Below are 10878 nucleotides of genomic sequence, written 5' to 3'. Positions count from 1 at the left end.
CATGATAACAATTACTCACTATTGAATCATAAGAATCTTATCCCCATCTCTTTTCACCAGACCCATCTAGACAAGATGAAAACTATTCAGTGGGAACTATTTTTTTCCCCCACACACTGTTAGACTAAACTCCATCATGAAACCTTGTAAGCCAGTCACTTCGTGCCTTTATAACCCTCCTTCCCCTATTTTGGGTAGCCAATGTCTAAGTTTCCTTTCTCTATCTACCCTGGGTACAGAGGGGATAGCATTAATACTTGATGTGAAGACTCTTTTCCTCTCTATTGGTAGTTAGAGTTACTACCTCCATGAGTATAGGTTAGATTCATCAAATTGTAGCAATTTAGCCTTGTTTCCATTATAAAATGTTTTTGTTTTGTTTTTTTGTAATCTTCCTCTAGTTGAATTCTAATTATCAAGCCATCGAGGCTAGGTCAAATGGGTACTGTCTGTAAGTTGGGGTGTTCTTATGAATCTCCCCTCACTTCATATCAGTTGGATGCTTCACTCTCAGCTCTAGCCCTCTGTGGGTATGTCCTTGTCCATGGGCTAAAGTGTCTCCAGGTCTCACCACACTGTGGGCCAACCAAACCTTCTTCTTCTCTCTCTCATCTCAGGTCATTGGGAGTCTATGGAACATGGTTGAACTCAGCCCATTTCTTCGTTGCTGCCTTTCCCCCTCTTCCACTCACCAGTAGACCAATGTGGTTGCTAGCAAACTTACATACCTGCTCATGTGTTCCTTTTGAGTTTCGATCTTAGAGGGGAGTTGTTCCTGAAGGATCTTGATTGCTTGCCTTGATGACTTCCTGGCAAACAGCTTGCTTATTCTTGTACTAGCCAGTTATACTGACATTTTTGTTTTGGGTTTTTCCTGATGATCTTTCTTTGAAGATATATCTTCTATCCCTGTAGCTGTTCCAGACTGGTCTGCTTGTCCTTGCTACTGGGAATGTCCCACCTCATAAGGTTTTGGATGGGACTCAGGATTCCACCTTGGGTCCTATACTCTGCAAAGGCTTTGCAAGAGGCCTATTTCACTGGGCAAGTTCTAGAACCCTTTTTAGGTATTCCAATCAAAGATGGTCTTACAAGTTTTCTGTAATCCTGTTTCCCAACATCCCTTTCTATCCCACTCAAGTGTTTATTTTACAGTAGTGGGCAAGGGAAACCAATATTCATAACAGTCAAGTATCTTAGTATTATTTCTCCTGTTCAAATATGCCTAGATCCCTGTATCGCAGAGCTCTGTTGTTCCAAGGTTGTGCATGCATCATTATTTACCTCTGTCCCACTTAGGCCATGCAAACCTGTCTCCGTGTTCCCCTATCTTCCTTATTCCTCCACCTCCTCCCCCTTCTTGTACTGACCTCCTCAACACCTGAACTAAATTCAACCCAACCCAACCCCAGTGTTGTGGTTACCATATATTCCATTAACTCTTTATTCCATTTAATCCGGTCTATTTTATCTTGTAATCTACCTGACCTTCTCACCACCTGGGTCTCTGTTTCTCTGTGCTTACCTTCTTTCACATTGTGATTGTTTTGATCATTGACTGACCTCCCAGATCTCTGTTCTTATAATTTTATTCTGTTCTTAGCTCTTCCATTTGTCAATTGAGTTCAGGGTGATGCTGCCTCGTACGTCAGTCTCTGGTTATTGTCTGTTCTTGTTGGTTCTCAGTCCACAGAACTCCCTTTAGGATGTTTTTCATAGCATCATTGGCATTGGCAAAATCCCTTAGCTTCTGTTTATCCTGGAATGTTTTGATTATACCTTTGTATTTGATTGACAGCTTTGCTGGGTAGAGGTTCTTGGTTGGCAGTTTTTTTCTTTTATTGCCTTCTTGCCTGCATGGTTTCTGCTGAGAGAGCCAAACTTAATCTGATTTGCTTGCCTTTGTATGTTACACTTCTTTTTTCCCTAGCTGCTTTCAGGATTCTGTCCTTATCTTTGATTTTAGAGAGCTTGATTATTATATGTCTTGGTGATTTTCTTTCAGAGTCTATCCTTCCTGGGGTTTGTTGACCTTCTTGAAGGCTTATCTTTTCACTTTTCAGGATGTTATAGAAATTTTCTTCCAGAAGCTCTTCAGCTGTCTCCTCTGTGGACTTGTGTGGTTTTTCCTGTTCTAGAATGCCAGTAATTCTTAAGTTATTCCTCTTCATATTATCCAACATGAATCTTAGGCCTTCTTCAGATTTTTTTTATCCTTTTTTTCTGCTTGCTCTTCTATTTTAGTAGATTGAGAGATTTATCTTCTAGCTCACTAGTTCTGGCTTCTAAACTCTTCAGTTCTACTCCTTTGCTCTTTCAGTGTATTGTCCATTTCTGATATTCTATTATTAATCATTTGGACCTCTTTCTGTAGGTTTATAATTGTTTCCAGTGCTCTATCTATCTTATTTGATTGTTCCTGTAGTGCTTTCCTGACTTCTTCCTTATTTTTCTCAACTCCAGTGTATAGTGTTTTGATACATTTTATAATCATTTTTCTGAATTCTTTCTCAGGCATTTCCAAAGCCTGCCCTCCTTCTAGTATGTTGTGTAGGTTTACTTCCAGATCATTTATCTCAGTCACTTTATCTCATTTCTGGACATGTGCTGATATGGTCATCTACTTCTGTTTTTTGGGATTATTCAGGAGTTAGCTGTGGCCTTAATACTTATATGGGTGTGTATTTTGATATTTTTTTTTATGCTTTCTGATTGCCTCCAGTAGATGTGATCAGGAGATGGGCTTCCCTTTTCACTCTTCTTCCTGAGAAATTTCAAGGTGCCACTGTTGGTCATTATGACATAACTCAGGATTTAATTTTTGGCCTATTTCCATTTTAGTCTGCGTGTCCTGCTCCACAACTCCTGTTCAGACCTTTTTCCTAGTGATAAACCAGTTAGGGCCAGCTGAGGCCATTCTGCACTACCGTTTGATTTTAAGTCGAAATTCTTTCCTTAAATTTTGAGGCGATCTATGCGCATGCATAGTAGAGCCCTCTGGGGGTGGAAGTGGGGGTGTCCTCTCACTCAGGCACCCCTCTAGTCATCTGAATTGAGGTGCACAGACAGCGAGAGACCAATGAACAGATTAAAAAAAAAAAAGAATGTCCACACTGTTTTCTCTGTGGTTCTGTCAGGTGTCAGTGGCTGCTCTGATCTTTCCCCAGCTTGGTCTCACCCAAATTGGTGGTTCTGGGGGCAGCTGAGCACTTGGATTAGAAGTGCTCTAATCTACTTCTGCTACAAATTCCCCTAGCTGTAAGTCTTCCAACCTTATAAATATTCCTTTATATGTGGTTCAGAATTCTGGCACCATCCTCTGAGCCTGCTTGGTCTGGTATTCTGTATTGTTGCTGACAGAGCTTGTCACTGCACTTCTACCTGATCCACCATCTTGTTTGTTTTCTCAGCACTGTTTTTGCTGTGTCCCAAAGATTTTGGTATGTTGTGCTTTATTCTCATTTGTTTCTAGGAATTTTGTAATTTCACCTTTTATTTGTTCTACTATCCATTCACTTTTCAGCATGGTGTTATTCGGTTTCCATGTATTTGACTTTATTTCCTTGCTCTTCCTATTATTGATTTCTAATTTTATAGCATTATGATCTGAGAAGTTGGTTTGTTGTATTTTGATGTTTGTAAATTTATTGAGGTTTGTTTTGTGGCCTAACACCTGGTCTATTCTGGAGAATGTTCCATGTGCACTGGAAAAGAATGTGTATTGTGCTGTTGTTTTGTTGAATGCTCTGTACACCTCTATGAAGTCCAGTTGGCTGATTGTGTTGTTTAGTTTCTCTGTGTCTTTGCCAAGTTTGTTTCTGGTTGTTCAATCATTTTTTGAAAGTGGTGTGTTAAAATCTCCCACTATTATTGTAGATTTGTCTATTTCCTTCTCTAATCCTATTAGGGTCTGCTTTACATATTTTGTGGCATTTTCATTGGGCACATGTATATATATTATTATGGTTATGTCATCTTGTTCAATTGGCCCTTTATAATCATTTAAAGATAATGTGCTTATTCATTTCTTATGCTTGTTTTTGCCTTAAAATTTATTTTATCAGAGATTACTTTTGCCACTCCTGCTCGATTTTTATTGCAGTTAGCTTAGTATTTTTTGCCCATTCACTTTTGATAGGCTCTATTAGGAAATGAAAGTTCGTTTTGTTAATCTTCATTTTCAGTCATCCGGGGCATCAAGAGATAAAAACAATTATTTGATTCATAATGCCAGTTCAGTATAATAACAGAAATTCCAATTGTAACTTCCCAGAGGATGTTATAGCATTTATTTGATGGCTGACCTGTGGCTTTTGGGGACTAACTATGCCATTACTTTTCCTGTTCTGTGTTGCAAAGTAGTACAAAGTCTTTGATTACTAGTATCTCTATTTTTTTCCAATAGGAGAAAAGCATTTAATAAAGAAGTGCATAATTTGAAAGCAGACATAATTGCAATTCACATGGCATTCTGTCTCTTACCAGCTAGTGGTCTTTTGGAAAATAAATCTGCTACACTGTGTTCAAAGTCCTGATGTGGCACTATAGGGTAAACACTGGACTGCTAACCTCAGTGGTTCAAACCTACCAGTTGCTCCTTGGAAACCCTATACAGGGGCACTGTGAGTTACACAACACTTAACAACAACATACTGTGTAGAATATCTTTTAAAAAAATAATGTCTCCATTGCTCAATGCATTTTACTTATGTTTGAGTACCATCTGAGAAGGCACATAGGAGAAGAAAAGAGCAGAAAAAGCTGAATTGAATTTGAATGAATAATATGATTGGGGCAGGTTTCTACTTCTGACTCCAGAAGGTAGGTTGTAAAACACTGTCATTCTAAGAAAAGAATATGATGACCAAAAGCTATGGAGACTAGAGCAATTTTCCCCCCCTAAAATAGCCTTCATTAGTTATTTTTTCCTGGAAATTTCAACAATCCTATCTTTTATTACCATATTCTCCAATGTAAATACCAGTCCCTCTGGTATTCACACAGACACACTGTGTCTGTGTAAATAGTCTGATCCATATGTCCCAATTTTAGATATCAGGAAAGATAGGCTTTGTTCCATTCTGTGTTGACAGTATGACTCATAAACAAGCCTCATTCTTCCTTCATCTATGACATGTGCCTTATATGCAATATTTTAACCCAGAAGGCACAAACTTTGGTATTTAATGCTGAAGAGTTACAATGATCAAAGGCTGTGCAATAAATGTGAATTTCAGTGGAAGAACATATTCTCTCTGGCAAAACCCACTCAGAGCTGAGATCAGACTGAAAAGATCCTCCTCCTTTGGGTGTTGTGATCTGAGTGGTGCAGTGCAGCCTGCCTTGCTTACCCTTCCTTGCTATAAGCACTCCCCAGGCTCTCCTTCCTGCTTCTCTTCTTCTGGGACAGTATGTGCCCCTGTGTCCAGCTTCTGACTTCTATACCTGTGAACTGGCACCGCAGGTAAGAAACAGAATCTCAGGCCAAATTATTGTTGTTTTTTGCTGTTATTTGTGATTTCCTGCTTTATTAAACTTGTTTGATTTGCTAGGGCAGAACCTATTTATTTCCCCTTGAAGTGGTTTTGATCTTTAAATAGGACCTTCTAGTTTGAAAAGATTAAAAGGTTCATTAGGCCACTCCAGAATAGCTTTATTTATTCCCTAGTTCATTCCTCTGCCCATTTTATATAAAGACCAGTGGGAAAGAGAGTCAAGTCTCCTTGTCTGTCTGTTCCAAATGCCAGGGGAGGAGAGACAACCAAATATTTTGCAGAAGAACTAGGGCACTCAGTTCTGATCATTCTTCTACATTAATGATCACCAACAGTAATTACTTAATCAAGTATTGGTTGAATACTAACTACGAGCCAGCACTGAGTTTAGTATTTCAGAGTCAGATAAAAAGATTGAAGGTTAAAGGTAGTATGTTGGGGATCAGCAGACAGGATGGACCAAACTAGGCTTTCTTGGCCCAGGCCAAAGATTCCTCAGCACATGCTTGCTTGCTTGTTTCCCCAGCCTTTTGGACATCAAGGTTAATTCTCCAGCAAAAGCTCTGAGTCTTGATTCCTGTGTAGGCACAAGTGTTTTCACGCCCTGTAAAGAATGTGGCTTTGTCTGTTTTGCAACTTTTCCTTTTAGACTTATGACTTGTGAACGTCTCAGTGGAACATAAAGAAGATGCAGTGTTCTCAAGCAAATGTTATAAGAGTTATCTCTTGAAACAAATTGAAAGTAATATTGTATACATGTATTGTTCACTTATTAACTATCTAATTATCTAACTTTTCACATTTTCAACAGTATTTAAAAATCTGCTGTCTTATAATTTTGTGAAATAACAATATGTATCTAGCCAGTAATGAATGCTGAGGTGTGAGGTAATAGTAATGCTGACTGTGATGGTTAATGTGTGCCAACTTGGCTTGATTATAATTCTCAGTGGTTTCACAGTTAAGTAATGGTATAATTTGGAAGTTATGTATTGATGTTACCATTGTCCATTTTCATAACACTGTCTGTGATGGTTAATGTTATGTGTCACCTTGGCTTGGTTCTGATTCTCAGTGGTTTCGCAGTTATGTAATGATATAATCTGGCAGTTATGTATTGATATAATCATTGTCCGTTTTCACATAATGCCGATTTTTGCATCCTTCATATTCACATAACACCGATTTCTGTGCAATGACCTGGTCTTTTGAATCTAACTACGTTGATGTATGTGGAGTGGATATATTTGCTTATAAATTTATCTATCATATAAATTTCTACTTTGAGATTTTACTCTAGTGTGCAAATACTTGTTCATGTTTTGGGAGTTCTTTCTAATGGTACATTGAACATGCCATCTGTTTGCCAGAAAAGTATGAGACTTGCCCTCAGCTTAATCTAAAAAAGCATTAAAAGCGTATGATAGTTCTGATTTACTTTATTGTTGATCAGTAATAAATTCTTGTCTATCAGCTTGTCGTATTGTGGTGGCTTACATGTTGACTGTGATGTTGGAAGGTCAGCCATGGGCGTTTCAAATATCAGCATGGTGGTCACTTATGGTGGAAAGGTTTCAGTTGGAGCTTCCAGATTTACACTAGGAAGAAGGAAGAGAGAGAGGTAGTCCACGTCTGAAATATTAGCCACTGAAAACACAATTAGCAGTGTAACATTGTCTGATATAGATTCAGAATTGTATTACTGAGAGGACTTATCCTCAGAAATCCACTGATAGCTGAGATATGTTTAAATATATATTTAAAAAAAAATAAATCTGTGTGTGTATGAACGTGGAAACTACTGAAATGGTGTAGATTTTGTTGTACATATTTTACCAAAGTTGAGGAGAAAACAGTTAGAAAAAATGGTCTGCTGACTAGCTTTAACTCATGGGTAGCCTGTTCTTAACTGCTTATCCTTTTTTCTGCTTGCTCTTCTGTTTTAGTAGTGTTGACAGATTTATCTTCTAGTTCACTAATTTTGGCTTTTTATTATCTCTTCAATTCTACTCCTTTGTCCTTTCAGTTTATTGTCCATTTCTGATATTCTATTATTTATTGTTTGAACAGCTCTCTGTAGTTTGTGAATTGTTTCCAATGTTATTTTAAGGAGCTCAGGTAGAATAGTGGTTATTAGTCAGACTGCTAATTTCAAGGTTAGCAGTTCGAAACTACCAGCAGTTCCACAGAAGAAAGATGAAGCTTTCTGCTCCCATAAAGATTTACAGCTTCAGAAACCCTATACACAGTTGCTATGAGTTGGAACTGACTCCACGGCACATAATCACCACCACCAAGACGTTATTTGACTTGTTCATTCATTCTTTTATGAGGATACAGTGGATTTTCCAGATGCTACATGGCATGTGATATCACAGCCATTTGAATAAACAAGCAGATATGCAGCTGTCTTTTATTAAGCTGTCTGACTTTAACAAATTTATAAAAACTCTTTAAATTTACAATGAAAGAAAACCTGAAGTGTCCCTCTTCATACTAAAATATTTTGTATGGAAAAATATAATTATTTTACAATTTTTGTTAGTATTATATATTGAGCTCATTACTACTATTATTAGATTAATTAATGTACATTTAAGAATTTTCTGTTTTAATTTCTCATATGATAAATAATATTTTTAGTGTAGAAGGATCCTGAGACTAAAAGTTTATGTATGACCAGATTCAAGCATTTTTAAAAGGCAGAAAGAGACAGGATGAAGAGCATTCTTTGAGCTTGTTAAGGATGAAGGGGAGTTTTGAGATCCTGCAGTGATCACCTGTTCTTAGGTCCCTGTCTGACTTTTGTGGTGTAGGAGGCAGTGACAGAAAGTTTTGGTTTCCTTGCTCTCTTCAGGACCTGGTTGGACAGGTTTTGTTTGTGCCCTTGGGGGAGGCTTACCTCCTACAGGTAGCTAATAAGTAACCCAACCCTGTATTTGATGAGCAGAAAGGGTACCCAAGAGACCTAGAGAACACTCTCTTCTCATAGGAAGTTGCTGCTTGGGTCTGATTTAAGACTGAGCACTTTCTATGATCTGGTTGCCTTTTTGTACTGTTATCCAAGAGTGGGATAGGAAAAAAAAAAAATTTCCCCCCCTCAGTAGAATTCTAACCTTAAATCAAAAGTCTTTCTAAAATAAGCAGTGATGCCTGAGATGGATACAGAGAGGAAGACATGGAGCAGCTGAGGACTTTAGATCTGGAGAGAGAGAGCGACCCTGTGCTGAAGACTGGGGGGTGGGGGTGGGAGGTGGGGGGCTGTAATGTAGGGGGCAGGCTTGCAAGGTATACCCTTTGGTTGGTTGATGATGCATGGAGGGGATTGTAACCATGGCAATGAAACGATATACGATAGAATGAATGTAAAACTAGTGTTCTCCCATGTAAACTATCATATAATTCACAATAAAACATTAAAAAAAAAAGTCTTTCTAAAATAACTATTTTAATAAAACAGTGGAGAGTCATTTTACTATGGCACTATTCTTGTAGGAAAACACAATATTCTTGTATTTTGTTTTGTGATTTTTATAATGCTGGTATTAAAGTATAGCAAAATTGTATCAACTGACTTTTGATCTATTAATTGCTTCTCTCTTGCAGGCGGAAGGGTTTGTGGTACCGACTAAGAAAGATGCTTCTCTGTATTTTGGGATTGTACATTGCCATTCCATTTCTCATCAAACTATGTCCTGGGATTCAGGCCAAACTGATTTTCTTGAATTTTGGTAAGTGCTGTATGTGAATTTTTCCTTTAATTTTACTTACAGTTCATTTTTCATGATGATGTCTGATTTTAGAGAATATCTTTTTTTTTTTTTAATTGAGATATAAATTACAAAATGTACACATCTTGTATGGGGCAGTTTATATATATACACATAAACAAACACATGTATGTACACAACAATAGGTCAAAAAGTATAGCAACTAGGGTTCCAGTTCACACATGCACTTATTTATTCCAAATATAACATGTTTAAATAGCTCTGTAATAAGTGAAAATCTGCAGACATGTTCTCTCAGTAGTATGCTTGTCTTTGTCTTGTTAGGAAGTCCTGTAGGATAAAGCACTGAACCATAAGGTTAATTTTAACTACAAGGTCATCGGTTTGAACCCACCAGCCGCTCCTCAGAAACCTTTTACAGGGTGGCTATGAGTCAGAACCTACTCCACAACACAACAACATTCTTATTAGCATGCCTTCAAAACAAAGGTCCAGTCAAAACATTGGTATCCAAGAAGATCTTCTGGGCCAGTGAAATTTATGACAGACAGGTCAGCTCAGAAGGTTATGGCAACGGTTGTTTTTTTTTTGCAGTTTTCAAGGAATAACTTGATAGGTTTTCTCAAAGGGCACAGGACGACAATCACAGGGCTTATTTGGAAGAAGTTTTAAGATCATTGAAAATTGCTTTGGTGAGATAAAGGACAGGAAAGTTGTGCTGAGAAATTATTTTTAATAATGATAATATGAATTCTACAAGAGTAACAAGGGCTGTCCGGTGCGAATTTTGTTGAGAAACCATACACTATACATACTACAGTCGTCCTTTTAGACGTTTTTGTTTCCCAAACTCAAAGAGCATTGAAAAGGAACACTATTGAGCCCTTGTGGGGATGCCAAACTTGTCATTTTGATGTAGTGTAACATGACAAGTGCAGAATTCTTCAGGGCAGGGCTAGAGAGATGAAGTGTACAGATATAGATGGAGGATGTGTTGGGCAACAGTAACTTCACGTTTTCTTACTTTTGTTTAATCAAGGTTTATATGATTTTGTAGAAATGCTTTTGGACTTACCTTAATATATGTGTATAAATGAATATATCCACCCAGATTAAAAAAGAAATAGAACATTTCTCATTTCCCTTATGGCCCTTCTAGTTTTAAAAGGATATCTTTTAAAAATGTCATACGATGGCATTGCTTTTCCAGGCTGGTGTGTGTGTACCTAGGTAACTGTACTGCATGGGAGGGGAGTGGTATTTATTTTTAACCAGTAATTATTATCATTATTATTTTTAGTAGTAAAGTGCTGTTGAGTCAGTTCGACTAATAGCAACTCTACGTAGGGTTTCCCAGGAGCAATTGGTGGATTTGAACCACCAACCTTGTGATTGGCAGTCCAGTGCTTATCCTGTAGCATCACACCAGAATTTCATTTTTAACCAAGACGAGTAAACTCTGTTAAGAACATTGGAGGGTCTACTGAAGCTGTGTAGTTGAGAACATTAATTGTCCTTAGAAAAGACCAACGTATTCCCTGGAAAAGTATAATTATCTTATATGTTGTTGTTAAGTACCATAGAGTCAGTTCCGACTCATAGTGACCCTGTACAGGATTTTCGTGGCTGTAAATCTTTTACGGGAGCAGAAA

At 37.7% G+C, this 10878-nt stretch overlaps 1 protein-coding gene across 1 annotated transcript in view; it reads left to right on the top strand.

Moving 5' to 3' along the window:
- ABHD12 (abhydrolase domain containing 12) overlaps positions 1 to 10878 on the top strand; it is a 94646-nt gene that overhangs the window by 40126 nt on the left and 43642 nt on the right. Inside the window, exon 2 of the mRNA XM_006860672.1 lies at positions 9102 to 9226. Within this exon, the coding sequence (XP_006860734.1) occupies positions 9102 to 9226 (125 nt within the window). The remainder of the gene's footprint in view (positions 1 to 9101; positions 9227 to 10878) is intronic.

The sequence above is a fragment of the Chrysochloris asiatica genome, unplaced genomic scaffold (assembly GCF_000296735.1).
Source record: "Chrysochloris asiatica unplaced genomic scaffold, ChrAsi1.0 scaffold00039, whole genome shotgun sequence".
In the NCBI taxonomy this organism is placed as follows: Eukaryota; Metazoa; Chordata; class Mammalia; order Afrosoricida; family Chrysochloridae; genus Chrysochloris; species Chrysochloris asiatica.
This window is presented reverse-complemented; position numbering and strand designations above follow the sequence as displayed.